The 27,773-nt window shown below is 45.2% G+C and overlaps 1 protein-coding gene across 1 annotated transcript; it reads right to left on the bottom strand.

Annotated features, from left to right (window-relative positions):
• Positions 1–1,600: 1,600 nt before the first annotated feature.
• Positions 1,601–16,684, bottom strand: LOC106564171 (retinol dehydrogenase 8). Its single transcript, XM_045692085.2, has 6 exons — positions 16,419–16,684; positions 10,587–10,748; positions 5,259–5,438; positions 4,577–4,670; positions 4,067–4,250; positions 1,601–2,990 (listed from the first exon to the last, which is right to left on the bottom strand). The coding sequence occupies exons 1-6, from the start codon at positions 16,522–16,524 to the stop codon at positions 2,760–2,762; spliced, it is 957 nt and encodes a 318-aa protein (XP_045548041.1). The 5' UTR covers positions 16,525–16,684; the 3' UTR covers positions 1,601–2,759.
• Positions 16,685–27,773: the final 11,089 nt, after the last annotated feature.

The raw sequence follows: 27,773 nt of genomic DNA, 5'->3' as shown, positions 1-27,773 counted from the left end.
GTTGTCGAGGTGAAAATAAGAATTTGTTCTTAACTGACTTGCCTAGTTAAATAAAGGTAAAATAAATACAAATGCTGAAACACTCCACCTTTAGGATTGTTCAGTATGTCAACAACCACATTTCAACAGTAACATTTCTTACCCCCAATATCTCTTTTTCCGTCTCCACAATAACCTTCAACCTGGCATTTCTGCTTTCCACAACCCGAGTCGTATTGATAACCTTAACAATAAAAGCTATGAAGTCAACTTTATTCATTATCAAAGTGTCCTTGGACACCAGACCTTCATGAGAACAAGATTTCTGAACAGACCTCCAAACCATCAGAAACACAATCAGCCCCGACAGCATGTCCACTTACTACAGATACATCCATGTCAGATCCATCACTTACTACAGGTACATCCATGTCAGATCCATCACTTACTACAGGTACATCCATGTCAGCTCCATCAGTCTGACAGTAGGTCCACTTACTACAGGTACATCCATGTCAGCTCAATCACTTACTACAGGTACATCCATGTCAGATCCATCACTTACTACAGGTACATCCATGTCAGCTCCATCAGTCTGACAGTAGGTCCACTTACTACAGGTACATCCATGTCAGCTCCATCACTTACTACAGGTACATCCATGTCAGCTCCATCAGTCTGACAGTAGGTCCACTTACTACAGGTACATCCATGTCAGCTCCATCAGTCCTCACTGTAGTTCTACCAATTTGTTTTACAGCCTCTGCATATGATAAATCATGACTGATCCTATATCGCTGAGCCTCTCTATCCTCTCTCTGTACCTGGCATCCACCAAATGCTGCACTGTGTTCTCCCCCACAATTACAGCACTTAAACTTCACATTGCTTCCACATTCACCATAATGATGTTCCTCTCCACACTTGGCACTTCTTTTCTTTCCTTTACACTGAGCAGCTACATGTCCCTTTCTTTGGCATTTAAAACACTGCAGTGAATATGGGACAAATTCTCTAACATTGAAACTAAGGAATCCTAGCTTTATTTTTCCAGGCAAGACTTTCTCAAACCTCAATCACTGATAAGCTTTCACTTCTTTGACCCTCTTTCCTACTGATCAACCTTCTGGCCTCAATCCCTCTGCCTCCCTTCACATTATCTTTAATATCATCTGTGGAAATAGATATTGGGACACCAGTGACGACTCCCCTCAACCTAACAGAAGCGCCAGGGACATGGTTTTTCATCTCCCATTAAGCTTTTTCCATTTTCAGAATCTTCTCTGGTTAAGTGAGGCCCTGTGGTCTCATCAAACACCATCACCACTTTCCACTCCAGCACATCACTACTCTTGCTTCCTACCCTGGCCCTCTTCGTGGTTTCCTTTACTAGACGCTCCACTGCTTTCTGTATCAGGATCTCTCCTCCTCTCTATGTCTTTCCTCTACAGCCCATTCAGATCCTTGACCCTCATCCCCCGGCTCCATATCATCAGAAAGGTGCCGCCATATTGATCGCACAGCTGTTGCTTCTCCAGCCTTCGCTCTGGTTCTTCCATACTACCTCACCGCCATTTTAACTTACAGAAAATAAAAAGCAACTTCTTTTCTCAAGCTGTTTTTATATTTTATTACGTATCGATACTGCCATCTTGTGGTTGAACGGAGCAACTGCACATATTGCATTCATCACAACATTACTGGTGTATTTTCTTTGAAGTTGCATAATCATAACAATATGCTATACTTTATTGGACCAAAACAGGTATCCTGAAAGATTCCCCAACCCAGCATTAAAGTATCCTGAATGATTCCCCAACCCAGCATTAAGAACCATGACAGCAGGTATCCTGAATGATTCCCCAACCCAGCATTAAAGTATCCTGAATGATTCCCCAACCCAGCATTAAGAACCATGACAGCAGGTATCCTGAATGATTCCCCAACCCAGCATTAAAGTATCCTGAAAGATTCCCCAACCCAGCATTAAGAACCATGACAGCAGGTATCCTGAATGATTCCCCAACCCAGCATTAAAGTATCCTGAATGATTCCCCAACCCAGCATTAAGAACCATGACAGCAGGTATCCTGAATGATTCCCCAACCCAGCATTAAAGTATCCTGAATGATTCCCCAACCCAGCATTAAGGTGTCCTGAATGATTCCCCAACCCAGCATTAAGTATGACAACAGTAATGGAATGTCATATTTCTGTTCCAATATAAATCAGGCTTCTCAAGAAGGTAGAAAGAGCTATTCATGTCAAAATAGAGCTGATCCATTCTGTTCAAAATGACATACATTACACACAAGATAGTATCTATACATACATAGTCTATGTTAGACAGACAGAGAGGTTACATTTCAACTTCTGTAGTTCCTGCTTCTATCAAAACAAACAGTAAAAAGTATGGCAGCTCACAGAGGGAGGAACACTTGAAAACTGCAGGGGGTGTTTTGAGTTTGTCTTTACAGGTGTGTCTTCACTCTCCGTGTGAGTGTGTGTTGGGTGAGATGTTTCTGGAGCGCAGACATCTACAGGTGAGGTACTGCATACTAGTGTGTGTCTCTGCGTGCCTGGCACTTGTCTCTGCGTGCTTGTGTGTTTGTGTGTCTGCATGCTCGTGTGTCTCTGTGTGTGTCTCTGCGTACCTGTGTCTGTGTGTCTCTGCATGCCCGTCTGTGTGTGTGTGTGTGTGTGTGTGTGTGTGTGTGTGTGTGTGTGTGTGTGTGTGTGTGTGTGTGTGTGTGTGTGTGTGTGTGTGTGTGTGTCCGTGTCTAGTTAGGGGAGACGGTCCTGGAGCGTAGACATCCACAGGTCAGGTACTGCATAGCCTTCATGCTAACGTGCATCAGGGGCCCCAGGTTGAACAACATATGGTAGAAGGCGTGCACCGACAGGCCGCCCGTCTCATCTGCATACTTCAGTGCCACGATGGGCGTGTACAGCGGGTTGGTAAGGTTCCGGAACCGTGCAGAACTGCCCTGCTCAATCACCTTCTTAGTACACTATAGGAGAGTGAGAGAGACTAGTTAGTGTACTGCTGGGGGAGGAAGAGAAGGAGAGAGAGACTAGTTAGTGCACTGCTTGGGGAGGAAGAGAAGGAGAGAGAGACTAGTTAGTGCACTGCTGGGGGAGGAAGAGAAGGAGAGAGAGACTAGTTAGTGCACTACTGGGGGAGGAAAGGAAGAGAAAGACAGAGGGAGAGAGTAGAGAGAGAGTAGAGAGAGAGAAAAAAAGAGAGAGAGGGGTAGAGTAGAGAGAGAGAGACAGAGGGAGAGAGAGTAGAGAGAGAGTAGAGAGAGAGTAGACAGAGAGAAAAAAGAGAGAGAGGGGGAGAGGGGGAGAGGAGGGAGAGAGAGTAGAGAGAGAGTAGAGAGAGGGAAAAAAGAGAGAGGGGGGAGAGTAGAGAGAGAGACAGAGGGAAAGAGAGTAGAGAGAGAGTAGAGAGAGAGTAGAGAGAGAGAAAAAAGAGAGAGGGGGGAGAGTAGAGAGAGAGAGACAGATGGAGAGAGAGTAGAGAGAGAGTAGAGAGAGAGTAGACAGAGAGAAAAAAGAGAGAGAGGGGGAGAGTAGAGAGAGAGACAGAGGGAGAGAGAGTAGAGAGAGAGTAGAGAGAGAGTAGAGAGAGAGAAAAAAGAGAAAGAGGGGGAGAGTAGAGAGAGAGACAGAGGGAGAGAGAGTAGAGAGAGAGTAGAGAGAGAAAAAAGAGAGTGAGGGGGGGAGAGTAGAGAGAGAGACAGAGGGAAAGAGAGTAGAGAGAGAGAGTAGAGAGAGAGTAGAGAGAGAGAAAAAAGAGAGAGGGGGAGAGTAGAGAGAGAGACAGAGGGAGAGAGAGTAGAGAGAGAGTAGAGAGAGAAAAAAGAGAGCGAGGGGGGGAGAGTAGAGAGAGAGAGACAGAGGGAAAGAGAGTAGAGAGAGAGTAGAGAGAGAAAAAAGAGAGAGGGGGGAGAGTAGAGAGAGAGTAGAGAGAGAAAAAAGAGAGCGAGGGGGGGAGAGTAGAGAGAGAGAGACAGAGGGAGAGAGAGTAGAGAGAGAGTAGAGACAGAGTAGGCCACACACACACTCAGACAGGTGGACTAACCCTGGCAATGTCATCGGGGGTCTGTCCGAGCGTCTCAAAGATGTCGACGGAGGAGGGCAGGTAGACGTTTTTAAAGTAGTTGACGGTATCGGCATCGGCCCCAGGGAATTCTTTCTGACGGACGTCCTGAATCATCTTAGATTCAAACTCTGTATGGACTGGGCCTGGCTCTATCATAGACATACTAGGGGGGAGGAATAGGAGGGAGAGGAGGGAAGGAGAGGAGGGAGGGGGAGGAGAAGGGAGAGGAGAGAGAAACGAAAGAGGGGGAGAAGGAGAGAGAAAAGAAAGAGGGGGAGAAGGAGAGAGAAAAGAAAGAGGGGGAGAAGGAGAGAGAAAAGAAAGAGGGGGAGAAGGAGAGAGAAAAGAAAGAGGGGGAGAAGAACAGAAGAGAGATCATGTTTTTAATCATATGTTTTAATTGGTCCGTCCCCGACAAAATATACATATAAAATAAAAATAAAGACATTCTTTTTGGAAAACATAGCTAGGTGTGTTAGAGAGACTCACGTGACGTTAAACTTGAGCAGCTGTACAGCCAGACACTCACAAAACCCTTCCATGGCAAACTTAGAGGCAGCATACACGTCATTAAACACGACACCTGAGATCAGAGAGTAGTACTTCAGTATTTCATTAGGATCCCCACTACTACCACATCTGTTGACAAGCATTATGTAAAAAACATAAAGAAATGAGTTCATCCCATTTTCAAATGAACAACAGACATAATATTCTATGAAACAGCGATTTACATTGAATTTCTTCACATGCCTTCAGCATTACATAAAAGTCCACCATTATATCATATTCTGAACAGTTTATGATGTTGTACATGGAACCATTGTCATCCTTCACCATCAAAACATAGATGTAGACATCGCCTTTCTGTGTATTCATCTTTGGTTCAGCAGATAGGACAGGAAAATACACTGTCCGGCTATGGCAGAATATAAAAATGGCCGCCACGGCCGCCAGGAGGCGTTTTTGCAATGCCTCCATATCCGAAAATGTTCAGGGCCTCAAACTGTACAAGTGTACCGAGTTTCATGCTTTTATGAAAAAGCGAACATATCACCTCAAATTTGCCACATGTCGCTTGGACCACTATCATGTGTGTCCCCTCCTCTTTTTCACATCAGCCAATCAACCAAGCAATCAATCAATCAATCAACCAATCATAGTTCCGTACCCTGTAGTCCCATGACACTGCTGACCACTATGATGTGTCCTCCCCTCCTCTTCTTCATATCTGGCATCACCTCCTTGATCATCCGGATCACACCGAAGAAGTTGGTCTCAAACACACTCTTCATCTCAGCTATACTGATGCTTTCCACCGGTCCCACCAGACCTATACCTGCATTATTAACTAGAGAGAGAGAGGAGGAGGAGGGAGAGGAGAGGTGGGAGGGAGGAGGATGGGAGAAGGAAGGGCAGAGAGAGGTGGGAGGGAGGAGGAGGAGAGGAGAGGTGGGAGGGAGGCAGGAGGGAGAGGAGAGATGGGAGGGAGCGGACGGGAGAAGGAGCGGGAGGGAGAGGTGGGAGGGAGGAGGAGAGGAGAGGTGGAAGGGAGGGAGGAGGAGGGACAGGAGAGGTGGGAGGGAGGGAGGGAGGGTGGAGGGGGAGAGGAGAGGTGGGAGGGAGGGAGGGAGTGGACGGAAGAGGTGGGAGGGAGGAGGATGGTAGAAGGAGGGGGAGAGAGAGGTGGGAGGGAGGATGATGGGAGAAGGAGGGTGAGAGAGAGGTGGGAGGAAGGAGGAAGAGAGGAGAGGTGGGAGGGAGGAGGAGGGAGAGCAGAGGTGGGAAGGAGTGACGGGAGAAGGAGGGGGAGAGAGAGGTGGGAAGGAGGAGGAGGAGAGGATAGGTTGAAGGGAGGGAGGAGGAGGGAGAGGAGGGGGAGAGAGAGGTGGGAGGAAAGAGAGGAGAGGTGGGAGGGAGGAGGAGGGAGAGGAGAGGTGGGAGGGAGGAGGAGGGAGAGGAGGGGGAGAGAGAGGTGGCAGGGAGGGAAAGAGAGAAGGAGGGGGAGAGAGAGATGAGGGAGGGAGAAAGAGGGGGCAAGAGACATGGGAACGAGTGTAAAGGAGAAGGGTGGGTAGAGAGAGGTGAGAGGGAGAAGGAGGGGGGAGGAGAGAGAGAAAAGATGTAGAGAGGGGGAGGGAGAAAGCGAGGGGGTAGGAGAGAGAGGGAGGAATAGGGAAACAAGAAGGAAAGAGTGACACCCTGTTCACATAGGTGATCAGAGCACTCGAGTATCTTCAGTTGTGTTCCAGTAGTCACCACAGGGTGGCAGTATAACCTAAGGCTTTAGCCCAGTCTCTCACTACACTGAGTTATAACCAGGCTTTAGCCCAGTCTATGACCAGGGCCTGTATAGTATATATCAGCCATTCTCAACTGGCGGACCGCGGTTCAGATCCGGATCCAGAAAAGGGTAAATACGGACCGTGGGTCCCTACTTTTTAGGAACACAGTCGGGCTTTCAACTTACTGCTGTTGAGAGTTGTAATAGTAGAATGCACAAGGCTGATAAATGACAATATCCCTTTGCCACCTAGGACCTTTGCCATCTAGGACCTTTGCCACCTAGGACCTTTGCCATCTAGGACCTTTGCCACCTAGGACCTTTGCCACCTAGGACCTTTGCCATCTAGGACCTTTGCCACCTAGGACCTTTGCAACCTAGGAAATGCGTGTGGCCGGACCTTCTCAAATAGTAGTTGCAGTGGTTGAAAAAGTGCCCAATTGTCATACTTGAGTAAAAGTAAAGATACCTTAATAGAAAATGACTCAAGTAAAAGTGAAAGTCACCCAGTAAAATACTACTTGAGTAAAAGTCTAAAAGTATTTGGTTTTAAATATACTTCAGTATCAAAAGTAAATGTAATTGCTAAAATATACTTCCGTATCAAACGTAAAAGTATAAATCATTTAAAATTCCTTATATTAAGCAAACCAGATGGCACCATTTATTTTTTCTTTACAGATAGCCAGGGGCACACTCCAACACTCAAATGAAACGTGTGTTTAGTGAGTCAGCCAGATCCGAAGCAGTAGGGATGACCAGGCATGTTCTCTTGATAACTGGGTGAATTAGACCATTTTCCTGTCCTGCTAAGCATTCAAAATGTAACGAGTACTTTTGGGTGTCAGGGAAAACGTATGGAGCAAAAAGTACATTATTTTCTTTAGGAATGTAGTGAAGTAAAAGTTGTCAAAAATATGAATAGTAAAGTAAAGTAGAGATACCCCAAAAAACGACTTCAGTAGTACTTTAAAGTATTTTTACTTAAGTACTTTACACCACTGAGTAGCTGAGTACCCCTGGTATACAGTGAGGGAAAAAAGTATTTGATCCCCTGCTGATTATGTACATTTGCCCACTGACAAAGAAATGATCAGTCTATAATTTGAATGGTAGGTTTATTTGAACAGTGAGAGACAGAATAACAACAAAAAAATCCAGAAAAACGCATGTCAAAAATGTTATAAATTGATTAGCATTTTAATGAGGGAAATAAGTATTTGACCCCCTCTCAATCAAAAAGATTTCTGGCTCCCAGGTGTTTTTTATACAGGTAACGAGCTGAGATTAGGAGCACACTCTTAAAGGGAGTGCTCCTAATCTCAGCTTGTTACCTGTATTTTTTATTTCACCTTTATTTAACCAGGTAGGCTAGTTGAGAACAAGTTCTCATTTGCAACTGCAACCTGGCCAAGATAAAGCGTAGCAATTCGACACATACAACAACACAAAGTTACACATGGAATAAACAAAACATAGTCAATAATACAGTAGAACAAAAGAAAACAAAAAGTCTATATACAGTGAGTGCAAATGAGGTAAATTAAGGCAATAAATAGGCCATGGTGGCGAAGTAATTACAATATAGCAATTACATTTTAGTCATTTAGCAGATGCTCTTATCCAGAGCGACTTACAGTAGTGAATGCATACATTTCTTCTCCGTACTGGTCCCCCATGGGAATCGAACCCACAACCCTGGCATTGTAAACACCTTGCTCTACCAACTGAGCCACACGGGACTAAACACTGGAATGGTAGATGTGCAGAAGATGAATGTGCAAGTAGAGATACTGGGGTGCAAAGGAGCAAGATAAATAAAAAAATACAGTATATGGATGAGGTAGGTAGATATATGGGCTGTTTACAGATGGGCTATGTACAGGTGCAGTGATCTGTGAGCTGCTCTGACAGCTGGTGCTTAAAGCTAGTGAGGGAGATATGAGTCTCCAGCTTCAGATATTTTTGCAGTTCGTTCCAGTCATTGGCAGCAGAGAACTGGAAGGAAAGGCGGCCAAAGGAGGAATTGGCTTTGGGGGTGACCAGTGAGATATACCTGCTGGAATGCATGCTACGAGTGGGTGTTGCTATGGTGACCAGTGAGCTGAGATAAGGCGGTATAAAAGACACCTGTCCACAGAAGCAATCAATCACATTCCAAACTCTCCACCATGGCCAAGACCAAAGAGCTCTCCAAGGATGTCAGGGACAAGATTGTAGACCTACACAAGGCTGGAATGGGCTACAAGACCATTGACAAGCAGCTTGGTGAGAAGGTGACAACAGTTGGTGCGATTATTCGCAAATGGAAGAAACACAAAAGAACTGTCAATCTCCCTCGGCCTGGGGCTCCATGCAAGATCTCACCTCGTGGAGTTGCAATGATCATGAGAACGGTGAGGAATCGGCCCAGAACTACACGAGAGGATCTTGTCAATGATCTCAAGGCAGCTGGGACCATAGTCACCAAGAAAACAATTGGTAACACACTACGCCGTGAAGGACTGAAATCCTGCAGCGCCCGCAAGGTCCCCCTGCTCAAGAAAGCACATATACATGCCCGTCTGAAGTTTGCCAATGAACATCTGAATGATTCAGAGGACAACTGGGTGAAAGTGTTGTGGTCAGATGAGACCAAAATGGAGTTCTTTGGCATCAACTCAACTCGCCGTGTTTGGAGGAGGAGGAATGCTGCCTATGACCCCAAGAATATCCTGTGTGGCCTAGCCAGTCTCCAGACCTTAATCCCATAGAAAATCTGTGGAGGGAGCTGAAGGTTCGAGTTGCCAAACGTCAGCCTCGAAACCTAAATGACTTGGAGAAGATCTGCAAAGAGGAGTGGGACAAAATCCCTCCTGAGATGTGTGCAAACCTGGTGGCCAACTACAAGAAATGTCTGACCTCTGTGATTGCCAACAAGGGTTTTGCCACCAAGTACTAAGTCATATTTTGCAGAGGGGGTCAAATACTTATTTCCCTCATTAAAATGCTAATCATTTTATAAAATGTTTGACATGCGTTTTCTGGATTTCTTTGTTGTTATTCTGTCTCTCACTGTTCAAATAAACCTACCATTAAAATTATAGACTGATAATTTCTTTGTCAGTGGGCAAATGTACAAAATCAGCAGGGGATCAAATACTTTTTTCCCTCACTGTACATCAAGCATCTTAGAAGCAATGATCTAGGATAAATGTTGCCTTCTAGAACACAATGAATAAGACTACATTGACAGGAGTGGGACCTGATCCTAGATCAGCACTCCTAGTCTGAGACACATGATACATATGACCCCTGAACTGAGGTCAGTTTTACTGTGGCCTCTCCAGTCTCTCAATTAACTATGATCTGAACTGAGGTCAGTTTTGCATGGTTTTTCCCTAATGGTTAAAGTCAGGGTTGAGGGAGGTTAAGATAGATGTGTGTAAGAGATGTATAGTTGAGAACGTACAACAACACATAGTCTTTTAGACCTTGAATAGATGTACCCTAATACCTACATAGTGTACTACTTTTCACCAGAGCCCTATGGGCCTATGCGCCCTGGTCAAACTAAGTGCACTCTACAGGGAAATGGCACCCATTTGGGACGTACCCCCTTTGGACTCCTGAGTGGCGCAGCGGTCTAAGGCACTGCATCTCAGTGCTAGAGGCGTCACTACAGACCCTGGTTCTATTTCAGGCTCTACCTCAGCGGTCTAAGGCACTGCATCTCAGTGCTAGAGGTGTCACTACAGACCCTGGTTCTATTCCAGGCTGTATCACAGTGGTCTAAGGCACTGCATCTCAGTGCTAGAGGTGTCACTACAGACCCTGGAAGCCACTGCATCTCAGTGCTAGAGGCGTCACTACAGACCCTGGTTTGATTCCAGGCCATGATTGGGAGTCCCATAGGGCGGTGCCCAGTTTGCCCAGCGTCGTCTGGGTTTGGCGGGTGTAGGCCGTCATTTTAAATAAGAATTTGTTCTTAACTGACTTGCCTAGCTAAATAAAGATACATTTTATTTGTATTATTTTTTAAGATAATGGGCTCTGGTTTATAGATTTTTTTTGATTTTCAAATCATAAAAGTGTTCCTTATGGTCTGTTATGTTTTGACAGAAATGTTGCCTTGTGTTATAAAAACAAAGGTGTTCCTTCCTGAGTACATAGAGAATAGGGTACCCCTTCAGAGAAGTCCATAGATATTCAAAAATCACAAAGGTTGTTCCTTACTGAGTACGTCTACATGTCTGTCCTTGATTCCGTTGATACACTGTTTGACTGACTCGTCCGTACACACGTCCAACACAGCTAGAGAGAGGCTCTTCCCATACGCATCACCTGCTGCCTCCACCAGCTTGTCTTTACGCTTCAGGTCTCGCATGGTGGCAATGACTGTAGAGAGAGAGAAGAGAGGGGCGAGAGGGGGGTGGGAGAGAGAGAGATTTGGAGGGAGAGAGAGAGAGAAGGGGAAGAGAGAGGGAGTGACAAAGCGAGAAAGGAAGGTTTGTAGAAAGAAACAGTGGGAGAGAGGGAGAGAGATGTACAGAGAGAGAGAGATGAAAGAGAGGGATGGAGAGATATGTACACAGAGAGCGAGAGATGAGAGACAGTGTGAGAGAGAGTGAGTGAGAGAGAGAGAGAGAGAGAGAGAGAGAGAGAGAGAGAGAGAGAGAGAGAGTGGGAGAGAGAGAGAGAGAGAGAGAGAGGGACAGAGAGAGAGAGAATAGGGTCAAACAGAGTTCACTGGATTAAACCTGATAATGAGTAAACAGAAATTACACTGTGCGTGTGTGCGTGTGTGTGTGTGTGTTTGAGCACGTAAGTGTGTGTAATACATTGGTGTTAGACAGAAGTTACAAACCCTGCATGTAAGTGCATGTTTGAGTATGGAATGTTTATATTATTTGTGTGTGTGAGTGTGGGTGGGAGGGATTTTCTATCGTGTGCGTGTGTGTGTGTGTGTGTGTGTGTTTGTGTGTGTGTGTGAAATGTGTATGTTGAGAGGTGAGGAAAGGGGGAGGGGGAAACCACATTCTATAAGACATTATGATAATAATAATAATAATAATAATCATATCCCCCAAAGGACTGAATTTACTTTCTAGCTGGCTATCGTTGATCTTTGTAGCTATTTCTCACCTCTCTCCTCTCCTTCCAGCTCCCTCCCCCTCTCCTTCCAGCTCCCTCCCCCTCTCCTTCCAGCTCCCTCCCCCTCTCCTTCCAGCTCCCTCCCCCTCTCCTTCCAGCTCCCTCCCCCTCTCCTTCCAGCTCCCTCCCCCTCTCCTTCCAGCTCCCTCCCCCTCTCCTTCCAGCTCCCTCCCCCTCTCCTTCCTTCTTCCCCCTTCTCCTTCCTTCTCCCTCCCCCTCTCCTTCCTTCTCCCTCCCCCTCTCCTTCCTTCTCCCTCCCCCTCTCCTTCCTTCTTCCCCCTTCTCCTTCCTTCTCCCTCCCCCTCTCCTTCCTTCTCCCTCCCCCTCTCCTTCCTTCTCCCTCCCCCTCTCCTTCCTTCTCCCTCCCCCTCTCCTTCCTTCTTCCCCCTTCTCCTTCCTTCTCCCTCCCCCTCTCCTTCCAGCTCCCTCCCCCTCTCCTTCCTTCTCCCTCCCTCCTCCTTTCTTCTCCCTCTCCCTCTCTCCTTCTTAATGGAGACCTTCTCCCTCCCCCTCTGCCTCTCTCCTTCTCTCGGTCTCTTCTTGTAGCACATTATGCTGTTCATATGACAGTTTATTCAGGGTAGAAACACACACACACACACACACACACACACACACACACACACACACACACACACACACACACACACACACACACACACACACACACACACACACACACACACACACATCTAACAATAGGCAGGTAGCCTAAAGTTTAGAGAGAAGGAAAGAGGATGGACTGTTTAGCTACTTCAAAAGATTGAGATCACTTTATTCATCATCTGTATACAAGGTCAAACCGAAATGTGACTTCCACTTTATCCCAACCCCTCTGAAAGACACAAAAATATGTTACATTTTAATTTGACTAGTTTCTCACAGCAAATAATCCTGCAGCAACAGGAAATTTGAATTATTATGTGGATTATGATTAATAGACATTTTTGTAGGGGTTGATACATTCAGAGATTTTACTTTAGAAGCCCCCCAAAAATATCAAATTAAGAATTTTCTGCTGTGCAGGAAAATTCTCAGCGAACAGAGTGATCAAATTAAGATAGGACACCTGTATACAGGTTGGAGAGGTTGGAGCAGGGGGCTGCCACACTGGGTGCCCGTGGAGCAGTTGTGGGGGGGGGGGGGGGTTAAGAGCCTTGCTCAAGGGCACAACGACAGGCAACGGCATCTAGGATTTGATTCCAGCAACTCCCGGGTCCCGTTAGACCCAGGGATTCGAACTGGCAGTACCTGCCACCCCGTATAACTAAATCACTGTCAGCTAACTATCTGATGGACCGCTCAGTATCATCCCAGGGGCCGGCGCCAGTCCACGGACCACAGGTTGCGTACCGCTGGTCTACATCTAACTGTGTATACCACATGGTTCTGAGTATCCTATATTATCCTATACTACTCTATACATAACAATTAGCCCTATACAGGTTAATATCTACCATATGGTTCTGAGTATCCTATACTACTATATAAATAACAATAAACCATATACAGGTTAATATATCCACCACATGGTTCTGAGTATCTCTCACGTCCTGACCATAGAAAGATGTTATTTTCTATGGTAGAGTAGGTCAGGGCGTGACAGTTTTTTTTCTTCTGTTTTCTATTTCTATGTTGTCAGGTTCTAGTTTTGAATTTCTATGTTGGGGTTTTGTTTGGGATGATCTCCAATTAGAGGCAGCTGGTCCTTGTTGTCTCTAATTGGAGATCATACTTAAGTAGGGATTTTTCCACCTGGGTTTGTGGGAGATTGTTTTTTGAGTAGTGTATTTTTCAACTCTGCGTCACAGTTTGTTGTTTTGTTCTTTAGTTTATGTGTATGTATCGCATAGTTTCACAGTGTAAATAAAATGTGGAATGACACACACGCTGCACTTTGGTCCGCTTCTCCTTCCTACGACAGCCGTGACAGTATCCTATACTATCCTATACTACTATATACATCTATATGTCCCTACCTTATACCACATGGTTCTGAGTAACGCACACCTGATTCCACTAATGAAAAGTTTAACGATGTGTTGATTAGCGGAATCAACTGAATAATGTTAAGGATTAAAACAAAAAAATGTTTCAACCCTCAGAACCAGGATTAAAAAACACTGTCTTATACTGTTCTATAGATAGCAGCCAGACGGCCCTAAACTACCTATACCTCATGTGTCTGCTGTCTGATTTAGCCCTGGCACTGTGGGCTGATCTTATTATGGGGCTAGCTTAGCGTTAGCACTCACCCGACAGCACCAAGAATACCCATCCCACCCCACCCTCTGGCTCGCCCACGGCCCAGGATGAGGCCTCTAAGTGGGGCAGTAAGCGGCCAAGGCAGAGCCCCTCCTGGAGGTTTAGGTATTGTCCACCAGGCATTATGACACTGGGAGCAGTGGTAATGCTACTACTCTTACTGATTGGTCTCAGGTTAAGCAGGGATGAGCCATAATAACCATGATGTGTAACTTACATACACACTCTTACGTACACAGAGCCTTACATAGCCCAGACTGCAGACAGACAATCATGTAACCATGCTATGTGTTATAACCTGCTATGTAGGTGTTCTCTCCAATCTGTACCAGTGATATAACCTGCTATGTAGGTGATGTATGTTGTGTACCAGTGATATAACCTGCTATGTAAGTGTTCTCTCCAATCTGTACCAGTGATATAACCTGCTATGTAAGTGATGTATGTTGTGTATCAGTGATATAACCTGCTATGTAGTTGATGTGTGTTGTGCATGTGAGTCTTTAGCAGGGGTTGAAGTAAAGCAGAATACAAGTTTCCACACACAGACACTTACAGAAGGTTAAGAGTGTGCAAAGCTGTCATCAAGGCAAAGGGTGGCTAATTTGAAGAATCTCAAAAATAAAATATATTTTTATTTGTTTAACACTTTTTTGGTTACTACATGATTCCATATGTGTTATTTCATAGTTTTGATGTCTTCACTATTATTCTACAATGTAGAACATTGTAAAAATAAAGAAAAACCCTGGAATGAGTAGATATGTCCAAACTGTTGACTGGTACTGTACATACAAGGGACAATCATGTAACCCTGCTGTGTAAGTGCAGAAACCTGCTGTGTAAGTGTTGAAACCTGCTGTGTAAGTGTTGAAACCTGCTGTGTAAGTGTTGAAACCTGTTGTGTAAGTGTTGAAACCTGCTGTGTAAGTGTTGAAACCTGTTGTGTAAGTGTTGAAACATGCTGTGTAAGTGCTGAAACCTGTTGTGTAAGTGTTGAAACCTGCTGTGTAAGTGTTGAAACCTGTTGTGTAAGTGTTGAAACATGCTGTGTAAGTGCTGAAACCTGCTGTGTAAGTGCAGAAACCTGCTGTGTAAGTGCAGAAACCTGCTGTGTAAGTGCAGAAACCTGCTGTGTAAGTGCTGAAACCTGCTGTGTAAGTGTTGAAACCTGCTGTGTAAGTGTTGAAACCTGTTGTGTAAGTGTTGAAACCTGCTGTGTAAGTGTTGAAAACTGCTGTGTAAGTGCTGAAACCTGCTGTGTAAGTGTTGAAACCTGCTGTGTAAGTGTTGAAACCTGCTGTGTAAGTGTCACATGGCACGCTATTACCTACATAGTGCACCCTATTCCCTACATAGTGCACCCTATTCACTACATAGTGCACTCTATTCCCTACATAGTGTACCTTATTCCCTACATAGTGCACCCTATTCCCTACATAGTGTACCCTATTCCCTACATAGTGCACTACTTTTGACCATAAATCATGTTTTTTATGGAGATAAATCATAGACTACAGGTTTATATACTCCAATATATCTGACTATTTGGACTTAACCTACTAACAGCATCGTCACCATTAGGCTGCTGTACACCAGACACACACACACACACACACACACACACACACACACACACACACACACACACACACACACACACACACACACACACACACACACACACACACACACACACACACACACACACAGACTTTGTCTCCCACATACAGTGCCTTCAGAAAGTATTCATACCCCTTGACTTATTCCACATTTTGTTGTGTTACAGTCTGAATTCAAAATTAATTCAATATTTTTTTTTCTCGCTCACCCATCTACACACAATACGCCATAATCACAAAGTGAAAACATGTTTTGAGAAAAAGTTTGCATATTTATTGAAAATGAAATACAGAAACATCTAATTTACATAATTATTCTCACCCTTGATCAATACTTTGTAGAAGCATCTTTGGCAGCGATTACAGCTGTGAGTCTTTCTGGGTAAGTCTCTAAGAGCTTTCCAATCCTGGATTGTGCAACATTTGCACATTATTCTTTTCTAAATTCTTCAAGGGCTGTCAAATTGGTTTATGATCATTGCTAGGCAACCATTTTCAGGTTTTGCCATAGGTTTAAGTCGAAACTGTAATTCAGCCACTCAGGATCATTCGCTGTCTTCTTGGTAAACAAATCCAGTGTAGATTTGGCCTTGGATGTTGGTTATTGTCCTGCTGAAAGGTGAATTCATTTGTGGTTGAGTCTGTGTTTGAAATTCACTGCTTGACTGCGGGACCTTACAGGTAATGAGGAATTTATTAAAACACATTATTATTGCACACAGTGAGTCCATGCAACTTATTATGTGACTTGTTAAGCACATTTTTACTCCTGAACTTATTTAGGCTTGTCATAACAAAGGGGGTGAATACTTATTGACCCAAGACACTTCAGCTTTTCATTTTTTGTATTAATTTGTAACAATATAAAAATACATAATTCCACTTTGACACTATGGGATATTGTGTGTAGGCCAGTGACCAAACGTCTAAATTGTATACATTTTAAATGCGGGCCGTAACACAAAATGTGGAACAAGTCAAAGGGTGTGTGAATACTTCCTGAAGGCCCTGGAGGTTACTCTCTTACCGTGATAGCGCTGTTTCTCGTCCTTAGCGAGCATCACCGCCATCCTCAGCCCGATCCCGGAGGAGCAACCGGTGATTAGCACCACTTTTTGTCCTGGGTTCGACATGGCTCTCCTAACGTTTTCCCCTTAACGTTCAAACAACTAACGTCGCTTCTCTTCTCTCTCCAGTTGGCACATCGGGAATGAGCAAGCAGCAGCGCAAGCAAGATCACAGGGGCTTTGCGTTGAGAGCCAATGTAAGCGGATAACACACACGCACACAAACACACGGCGCTCCAGAGTCACATGGACAGCACAGACCTGCGCAAAGATGATCTAGCCTGTAGGCTTCACTGTCGGTTGGTCATCTGGTGTGGCCTCCCCACCTCATCTGTTGAGCTCGGTAGAACAGTAATGACTAGGCCAGGGATCCCCCCGTCTGTTGTTTACGGCTGCGAGTTAGAAGTAGAAACAAAGGGGCTGAACAGAATACACAAGGTACAATTTCAAATTTGGTTGAACATTAGCAGTTTTTCTCGTTATTTCAGTCACTGATAGTCACTCAATTAGAAAATGTCAGCGAACATTTTTCAGCTTGGTAAATGAGTGTAGCAGCCAGCTATCTAAACTTGTAGTAATCATGGTCAAATTACAGCCTGGGGGCTCCCCCATTGATTTTGTTAGTCATTTTCACTCAGATATTACAGTAACAACTGTAAACATTTCTCTCCATCCTATGGCAAAATGTTTTTCGAATTTCAGCAAACTTGCTTTAAACTCACAGCATTTTCTCTACACCCCATTGAAAAATGTGTAGAATTACAACAAAATAACTTGGGTACTGGTGGGGGGTAATGGCAGGCCCTCATGATGAGTTCAGATTTTTGGAGGCCAGTCCCATCAAAGTTGCCCATATCTGGACGAGGCTATGTATCATTGGTAAGGGAAAACTAACAACAGCTACTCTGGTGGATAAAGAAAGGGTGTTTCTCAAAATGTATACTACCCTGCTTCAAGCACGCAAATTGGAGCACAGAAGAGTCGACGTATGAGTCCAAATGAAAGTATACGAAACGGAGCACGGAGGGCACTTCTCGAATGCATTCTCCGTTTGTACATATTTTGAAGCATGCATGATGCAAGCTTTAATGGAAAGTATGACGCGAAATATGACGCAACCATGTAACAAATTATGAAACCGGGCTGCAGACCGCCGATGAAGGCTCCGGGCTGCAGACCGCCGCTGGAGGCTCCGGACTGAGGAGTGTCGCTGGAGGCTCCAGACTGAGGAGTGTCGCTGGAGGCTCCGGACTGGGGATGCGCACTGGAGGCCTGATGCTTGGGGCTGGCATAGGAGGTGCCAGACTAGTAACACGCACCTCAGGGCGAGTGCGGGGAGCAGGAACAGGACACCCCGGACTGGGCAGGCGCACTGGAGGCCTGATGCGTGGGGCTGGCATAGGAGGCGCCAGACTACTAACACGCACCTCAGGGCGTGTGCGGGGAGCAGGAACAGGATATACTGGGCCGTGGAGGTGCACTGGAGATCTCAAGCGTAGAGCTGGCACAACCCGTTCTGGCTGGATGCTCAACCTAGCTCAACTAATGCAGGGCGCGGGCACAGATCGCACTGGCCTGTGAGTGCGCCCTGACGACACAGTGCGCATCACCGCATAACACGGTGCTTTCCCCGTTACTCGCTCCCCACGGTAAGCACGGGGAGTTGGCTCAGGTCTCCATCCTGACTCTGCCAAACTTCCCGTGTGCCCCCCCCCCAACATTTTTTTGGGGGGGGATGCCTCTCGTGCTTCCTTCGTTGGGCTAGCTCCTCGTAATGTCGCCGTTCCTCCCTCGCTGTCTCCATCTGCTTCCATGGCAGGGTCTTGTCCCCTGCCATTACCTCCTCCCATGTCCAGGACGTCCTCCATTATCTCCTTTCCCTGGCCCAGGATCCCTGCTCCTCCTGGGCACGCTGCTTGGTCCTTTTTTGGTGGGTGATTCTGTCACGCGGGTCGTCTAAAGGAGACCAAGGTGCGGCGTGTGAAGTGCTCATATTTACTTTTAATGAAACACGTAACAAAAACAACAAAAACGACCAACAACAGTTCCGTCAGGTGAACATACACCAAACAGAAAACATAAATATGACCTCCAATTAGAGGTAACGAGGATCAGCTGCCTCCAATTGGAGATCAACCCAAACAACACCAACATAGAAATACAAAACTAGAAACTGAACATAGAAATACAAAAACAGACAAACACCCCCTGTCACGCCCTGACCTACTCTACCATAGAAAATAACAACTTACTATGGTCAGGACATGACAATGGGCTTGTAAGTAAGCATTGTATTCGGCGCACATGACAAATACAATTTGATTTGATTTGATTTGAAATGTGCCTTCTGGTTTGCTTAATATAAGGAATTTAAAATGATTTATACTTTTACTTTTGATACTTAAGTATATTTTAGCAATTACATTTACTTTTGATACTTAAGTATATTAAAAACCAAATACTTTTAGACTTTTACTCTACTCAAGTAGTATTTTACTGGGTGACTTTACTGGGTCATTTTCTATTAAGGTATCTTTACTTTTGTCAAGTATGACAATTGAGTACTTTTTCTACCACTAAGTCAATAGGGCTAACTGGCTAGCTACTGGTACTCTTAGCTAGCCAGATAGCCACGAAGAATTGTTAGCTAGCTACCCATGAAGAATTTAAATATATCTTGCATAATATTCATTTTAGGTAAGTTTTGCCTGTTTAACTAGCTGGCTAGCTAGATTATTACGATTCACATAATTAGCTGATAATTATGAAGTAAAACATTTGCTTTGTTGCCATTGTTCTGGCTGGAAGTTTCAGTGAATGAGGAGGAGAAGCATGAGGTAATACAGTAGGGGGTGTGCGAGTACTTCTCAGATGTTTTGCTTTATGCATTCTCCACACTCTCGTCCTCACAAGAATGTACTCAAGAGAATGTGATCGGAGAATGCACACGTACTGTAGCATGAGAGTGTGGATTACGGTAGTATGCGTATTGAGAAACACCCTGAGTTTACAGAACAGTATTTTTTTTAAACATTTTTAGTCATTTAGCAGACGCTCTTATCCAGAGCGACTCACAGTAGTGAATGCTTACATTTCATACATTTTTTTCCGTACTGGTCCCCCATGGGAATTTAACCCACAACCCTGGCGTTGCAAACACCATGCTCTACCAACTGAGCCTCACGGGACCAGTATGCTGCCTACGCTATGAAACATGAAAGATTTTTGGAGACACTGATTGCGAATACAATTATTCATATTTGTTTTTATTGTTACAGCAAAGTAGTTTTCCTTTTTTCTAACTACAACTTTTTCTAATTAGTAATAATGCTGAAAACATAAACTTACCTAAATAAAATAAACCGTTATCTTTGAACAAATTGTGCTCATCACTGCCTGGTTAGAATACCTATTAGGTAACTCAGGCAGGGGTGCAACTTTCGCTGGGGACAGGGGGGGGACATTGCATTTTGTCCTCCCCAGTTTTATCATTGGAATGTGATACTGCCTCCGAGCGGTCGGGTAGGCTGTTTGGAGTGTTTATCTGACTGGATAAATAATAATAATAATTATGTCCCCCGCACTTATAAAACCAAAGTTGCGCCCCTGGGTTACTGTTTAATAATATAATGTATTAATTTGTTGACCTAGGTTGAACATTTAGACATTGCTTTTCTCGCATTTTTTTTTTACCTGAATGTATCTTATGTTTTTAATGAATTTTAACCTGGTACCTTTTCAGACCACTTTTATTAATCACTTTCAGATCTTTATATTAGACAAAAACTGCTCAGACACCTCTTACAGTATCTCCGGTTGATCCTTGTGGTGAAGCTGTGGTGAAAGGACTGAGGTTTGGCGCCCCCTTGTGGCCTAGGTATCTCATTACAGAGGAAAACAGAAAGTCATGTTAGAAACTCAATAATGACTAGATGGTCTTGTCTCTGTCCTAACAATGGGAGTTGTTGTCCCAAAGGCGGGAAGGCAGGCGATCTGCTTATCGTGGACAGATTTTGACGAGAGTGAACCCTCTCGCTTTGCCTCTTCCTCTCTGTTTATGTCTAGAAAGATGTCAGAATACAGATATGACGTCATCGTTTTAGAACTAGGCCTACGGGACCACAGTTTCAAAACAACCAATCAACACAATTTACCAATCAACTTTATCCCATTTTTTTATATTGCCAGCGTCTTGGGATCATGTAGGCCTAAACTGTGCTCATGCAGATAGTAGTCTACAATGAGATTAAGCTACAATACGACAAATTTAGCAAACGAGACATAAGTGCATGGGGGCATCTTGCATGTCCACCATTGATTTGGATTGATTCAATCGATTGAAATGTATTTTATTTTTATACATTTTCATTGACAACACACACACACATGCACGCACACGCACACGCACACGCACACGCACACACACGCACTCACCCACACACACACACGCGTTTAAAACGTCCTACCTGAGGGAAGAGGGTAGGGCACCTTGGAACTATGTCTACAGCAGGGAAAGGGGGAAAGTGTGTGTGTGTCTTGTCACCTGTGTACCTGCTGGGTCCTCACATCTCAACATGTTTATGTGCTTGCATCCAAAATGGCACCCTATTCCCGGTGTTTTGCACTACTTTTGACCAGACCCAATGCACGCTATAATATAGTGTAGTGCACTACTTTTTACCAGGGCCCTATGAGTGATAGGCTGCCATTTGGGACAGAAGCCTGTGGGTGTTAGTGTGAGTGAGAGAAGGAGGGAAGGAGAGGGAAAGAGGGAGGGAGAGAAATATCTAGAGATTTAGAAATACACAGACAGACAGACAGACAGACAGACAGACAGACAGACAGACAGACAGACAGACAGACAGACAGACAGACAGACAGACAGACAGACAGACAGACAGACAGGAAAATATCTACAGAGGAGGAAGAGAAAGAGAGAGTATTACATTTGATGATATGCGCTCCAAAAAATAATCAGTGTACATTTAGGAAAGCATTGAGAAACAATCAAAACCATCTCACAGGTCTCAATGTCAGCTTTAGCCAGTTTGCCAGCCTGGAAGTGAATCCTGAGTTAAGAACAGATGTGCCACATTAGAGAGGTTATCTTGTTCCCATATAAGGGAACCCAAGTCTCCTGTAAGCCACATGACTATGTAAGCAGACAGAGTTAAAGCCCTAGGCGTTAGAAGACTCAGTTCACTGAGTTTAAGCCAAGGCATTGACTGGGGGAGCTAGCTCAAATCTTTATGTCTCTAACGCGTGGTTATTCATACTATTCACGGAACTAGCTCCGTTACAAGAGGAAGGAGAAAGACGGCCGAGGTGGAGGAGAGGAGGAAAACTAGAGGAGAGAGAGAGGGATGAAAGGTAGGAGAGAGAGAGGGATGAAAGGTAGGAGAGAGAGAGAGGGAGGACAACTAGAAGAGAGAGAGGGATGAAAGGTAGGAGAGAGAGAGAGGGAGGACAACAAGAAGAGAGAGAGGGATGAAAGGTAGGAGAGAGAGGGAGGACAACTGGAAGAGAGAGAGAGGGATGAAAGGTAGGAGAGAGAGAGGGATAAAAGGTAGGAGAGAGAGAGAGGGACAACAACTAGAGGATAGAGAGACGAATGAAAGATAGGAGAAAGAGGGATGAAAGGTAGGAGAGAGAGAGGACAACTAGAGGAGAGAGAAAGGGATGAAAGGTAGGAGAGAGAGAGATGAAAGGTAGGAGAGAGAGAGAGATGAAAGGTAGGAGAGAGAGAGAGAGATGAAAGGTAGGAGAGAGAGATGAAAGGTAGGAGAGAGAGAGGCAGGACAACTAGAGGAGGGAGAGGGATGAAAGGCAGGAGAGAAAGACTGGAGGAATACTTTTCTTCAACGATTCAGACGGAAATGATTTATTTCCGATGCCTGACAAGGCCCTCATCCCCGTCATTCGCAAGAGAAATAGACGGAGGTATCGTGGACGACGGTCCGGGTGCCTTGTAAGGATCCGTCGCCAAGAGGGTAATCTACCTTTACCAACGGTCCTATTAGCCAACGTACAATCAATCGAAACTAAAATAGACAAACTACGATCACGTATATCCTACCAACAGGACATTAAAAAATGTAATATCTTATGTTTCACCGAGTCATGGCTGAACAATGACATAAATAACATACAGCTGGCGGATTTTAAGCTTTTTCGGCAAGATAGAAGAAGCGGCCTCTGGTAAGACTAGGGTTGGCGGCCTATGTACAGTATATCACAAAAGTGAGTACACCCCTCACATTTTTGTAAATATTTGAGTGTATCTTTTCATGTGACAAGACTGAAGAAATTACACTTTGCTACAATGTAAAGTAATGAGTGTACAGCTTGTATAACAGTGTAAATTTGCTGTCCCCTCAAAATAACACAACACACAGCCATTAATGTCTAAACCGCTGGCAACAAAAGTGAGTACACCCCTAAGTGAAAATATCCAAATTGGGCCCAAAGTGTCAATATTTTGTGTGGCCACCATCATTTTACAGCACTGCCTTAACCCTCTTGGGCATGGAGTTCACCAGAGCTTCACAGGTTGCCACTGGAGTCCTCTTCCACTCCTCCATGACGACATCACGGAGCTGGTGGATGTTAGAGACCTTGCACTCCTCCACCTTCCGTTTGAGGATGCCCCACAGATGCTCAATAGGGTTTAGGTCTGGAGACATGCTTGGCCAGTCCATCACCTTTACCCTCAGCTTCTTTAGCAAGGCAGTGGTCGTCTTGGAGGTGTGTTTGGGGTCGTTATCATGTTGGAATACTGCCCTGCGGCCCAGTCTCCGAAGGGAGGGGATCATGCTCTGCTTCAGTATGTCACAGTACATTTTGGCATTCATGGTTCCCTCAATGAACTGTAGCTCCCCAGTGCCGGCAGCACTCATGCAGCCCCAGACCATGACACTCCCACCACCATGCTAGACTGTAGGCAAGACACACTTGTCTTTGTACTCCTCACCTGGTTGCCGCCACACACGCTTGACACCATCTGAACCAAATACGTTTATTTTACATTTTAGTCATTTAGCAGACACTCTTATCCAGAGCAACTTACAGTAGTGAATGCATACATTTTTTTTTTGTACTGGTCCCCCGTGGGAATAGAACCCACAACCCTGGCGTTGCAAACACCATGCTCTACCAACTGAGCCACACACATCTTGGTCTCATCAGACCACAGGACATGGTTCCAGTAATCCATGTCCTTAGTCTGCTTGTCTTCAGCAAACTGTTTGCGGGCTTTCTTGTGCATCATCTTTAGAAGAGGCTTCCTTCTGGGACGACAGCCATGCAGACCAATTTGATGCAGTGTGCGGCGTATGGTCTGAGCACTGACAGGCTGAACCCCACCCCTTCAACCTCTGCAGCAATGCTGGCAGCACTCATACGTCTATTTCCCAAAGACAACCTCTGGATATGACGCTGAGCACGTGCACTCAACTTCTTTGGTCGACCATGGCGAGGCCTGTTCTGAGTGGAACCTGTCCTGTTAAACCGTTGCATGGTCTTGGCCACCGTGCTGCAGCTCAGTTTCAGGGTCTTGGCAATCTTCTTATAGCCCAGGCCATCTTTACATAGAGCAACAATTCTTTTTTTTAGATCCTCAGAGAGTTCTTTGCCATGAGGTGCCATGTTGAACTTCCAGTGACCAGTCAGTATGAGGGAGTGTGAGAGCGATGACACCAAATTTAACACACCTGCTCCCCATTCACACCTGAGACCTTGTAACCCTAACGAGTCACATGACACCGGGGAGGGAAAATGGCTAATTGGGCCCAATTTGGACATTTTCACTTAGGGGTGACTGCCAATAGGGAGGAGGTCAGAGACCAGACCGTGTGGTGCCAGGACAACAACCTCTCCCTCAACATGATCAAGACAAAGGAGATGATTGTGGACTACAGGAAAAGAAGGACCGAGCATGCCCTATTCTCATCGACAGGGCTGCAGTGGAGCATGTTGAGAGCTTCAAGTTCCTTGGTATCCACCAACAAACTATCATGGTCCAAACACACTAAGACAGTTGTGAAGAGGGCTCGACAAAGCCTAGTCCTCCTCAGGAGACTGAAAAGACTTGGCATGTGTCCTCAGATCCTCAAAAGGTTCTACAGCTGCACCATCGAGAGCATCCTGACTGGTTGCATCACTGGCTGGTATGGCAACTGCTCAGCCTCCGACCGCAAGGCACTACAGAGGGTAGTGCGTACGGCCCAGTACATCACTTGGGCCAAGCTTCCTGCCATCCAGGACCTCTATACCAGGCGGTGTCAAAGGAAGGCCCTAAAAATTGTCAAAGACTCCAGTAACCCTAGTCATAGTCTGTTCTCTCTGCTACCACACGGCAAGCTTCTACCCCCAAGCCATAAGACTCCTGAACATCTAATCAAATGGCTACCCAGACCCTTCTGTTACGCTGCTGCTAATCTCTGTTTATTTTCTATACATAGTCACTTTAATAATTCTACCTACATGTAAATCTCACCTCAATTACCTTGACTAACCGGTACCCCCGCACATTGACTCTGTACCGGTACCCCCTGTATATAGCCTCCCTATTGTTATTTTATTGCTGCTGTTTAATTATTTGTTACTTTTCTTTCCTATTTTTTTACTTATCTATTTTTAATTTATCACTTTTTTTTCTTAAAACTTCTTAAATCATTGTCGGTGAGGGCTGTAAGTAAGCATTTCACTGTAAGGTCTACACCTGTTGTATTCGGCGCATGCGGCAAATACAATTTGATTTGATTTGATTTACTGATCTATGATAAATCTACCTCTAGACACAATGTCAGGCTTCAGTACAGGAGAGACCCTGGGTCTGTGTGTGTGACTCTCTCAACCTCTCACTCTATAAAGCCTATCCTATCCTCATAACCTGTGATAGTTTTTATCCTCACACACACACACACACACACACACACACACACACACACACACACACAGACAGACAGACAGACAGACAGACAGACAGACAGACAGACAGACAGACAGACAGACAGACAGACAGACAGACAGACAGACAGACAGACAGACAGACAGACAGACAGACAGACAGACAGACAGACAGACAGACAGACAGACAGACAGACAGACAGACAGACAGACAGACAGACAGACAGACAGACACCAATCAACTGGCTCACTGTTTTTCCACATTAAAAGTGATGAAACATGAAGCTTGATTACTACCCTTACTGGAAGCAGAATCCTCCTCTGAAATAGTAATCCTCAGGCATTGTGTGTGTGTGTGTGTGTGTGTGGTGTGTGTGTGTGTGTGTGTGTGTGTGTGTGTGTGTGTGTGTGTGTGTGTGTGTGTGTGTGTGTGTGTGTAAGGAGCGGGTTGGGCAGAGACAGGCAGTGGAATTTGGAATCTGAAGGAGCATATTTCTATTAGCAGGGCAGCTCAGTTGTCCTGTCCAAGCTTGCTTGTGTCTCTCTTTCTCTTTTTGTGTGTAGTAATGGAACACTGTAAAAATAATCTACACATTTCAGCTAGTCATGATTACGTAACTGGTTCCACATCTTTTTATGGTTTATTCAACTTTTCAAGCTAAGAAAAATGTCTGGCTCCAACTTGAGAAAACTGTCAATTTAAAATGATGTGTTTACTCAACTTGTCTCATATGTTCATTCAACTTTAAATTATTATTTGGGGAATTAAAATAAAAATGGCCTTTCAAATGGTTACATACCATACACACACACAGTGCTTTTAACATGCAATGTTTTCAATTGACATATTTGACACATGTTGATATTGTGCATGTTCATTTAGTTATCATTTAACATGTAATCTACAGGTTCACGGCATTCTGATCTTCAGGACCATGTCGGTGTCAGACAGCACCATGTCTATGTCAGCACCAGGTCTGTGTCAGACAGCACCATGTCTGTGTCAGTCAGCATCATGTTTGTGTCAGTCAGCACCATGTCTGTGTCAGACAGCACCATGTCTGTGTCAGACAGCACCATGTCTATGTCAGACAGCACCATGTCTGTGTCAGACAGCACCATGTCTGTATCAGACAGCACTATGTCTTTGTCAGACAGCACCATGTCTGTGTCAGACAGCACCATGTCTGTGTCAGATAGCACCATGTCTGTGTCAGACAGCACCATGTGTGTGTCAGACAGCACCATGTCTGTGTCAGCACCATGTCTATGACAGCACCATGTCTGTGTCAGACAGCACCATGTCTGTGTCAGACAGCACCATGTCTGTGTCAGCACCATGTCTTTGTCAGACAGCACCATGTCTGTGTCAGTCAGCACCATGTCTATGTCAGACAGCACCATGTCTGTATCAGACAGCACTATGTCTGTGTCAGACAGCACCATGTCGGTGTCAGCACCATGTCTATGTCAGCACCATGTCTATGTCAGACAGCACCATGTCGGTGTCAGCACCATGTTGGTCTCAGCACCATGTCTTTGACAGCACCATGTTTGTGTCAGACAGCACCATGTCTGTGTCAGCATCATGTCTATGCCAGAATGCAACATGTCGGTGTCAGCACCATGTCGGTGTCAGCACCATGTCGGTGTCAGCACCATGTCTATGTCAGACAGCACCATGTCTATGTCAGACAGCACCATGTCGGTGTCAGCACCATGTCTGTGTCAGCACCATGTCTGTGTCAGACAGCACCATGTCTGTGTCAGTCAGCACCATGTCTGTGTCAGTCAGCACCATGTCTGTGTAAGACAGCACCATGTCTGTGTCAGTCAGCACCATGTCTGTGTCAGACAGCACCATGTCTGTATCAGATAGCACCATGTCTGTGTCAGCACCATGTCTGTGTCAGTCAGCACCATGTCTGTGTCAGTCAGCACCATGTCTATGTCAGACAGCACCATGTCTGTGTCAGTCAGCACCATGTCTGTGTCAGTCAGCACCATGTCTGTGTCAGACAGCACCATGTCTATGTCAGCACCATGTCTGTGTCAGACAGCACCATGTCTGTGTCAGCACCATGTCGGTGTCAGCACCATGTCGGTGTCAGCACCATGTCTATGTCAGACAGCACCATGTCTATGTCAGCACCATGTCGGTGTCAGCACCATGTCTGTGTCAGCACCATGTCGGTGTCAGCACCATGTCTATGTCAGACAGCACCATGTCTGTCTCAGCACCATGTCTATGTCAGCACCATGTCTTTGACAGACAGCACCATGTCTATGTCAGCACCATGTTGGTGTCAGCACCATGTTGGTGTCAGCACCATGTCTTTGACAGCACCATGTTTGTGTCAGACAGCACCATGTCTGTGTCAGCACCATGTCTGTGTCAGAGAGCACCA

Source organism: Salmo salar, chromosome 12, assembly GCF_965601325.2.
Source record: "Salmo salar chromosome 12, fSalSal1, whole genome shotgun sequence".
Classification (NCBI taxonomy): Eukaryota; Metazoa; Chordata; class Actinopteri; order Salmoniformes; family Salmonidae; genus Salmo; species Salmo salar.
The sequence above is the reverse complement of the archived record's forward strand: the minus strand, read 5'-3'. Positions and strand labels throughout refer to the sequence as shown.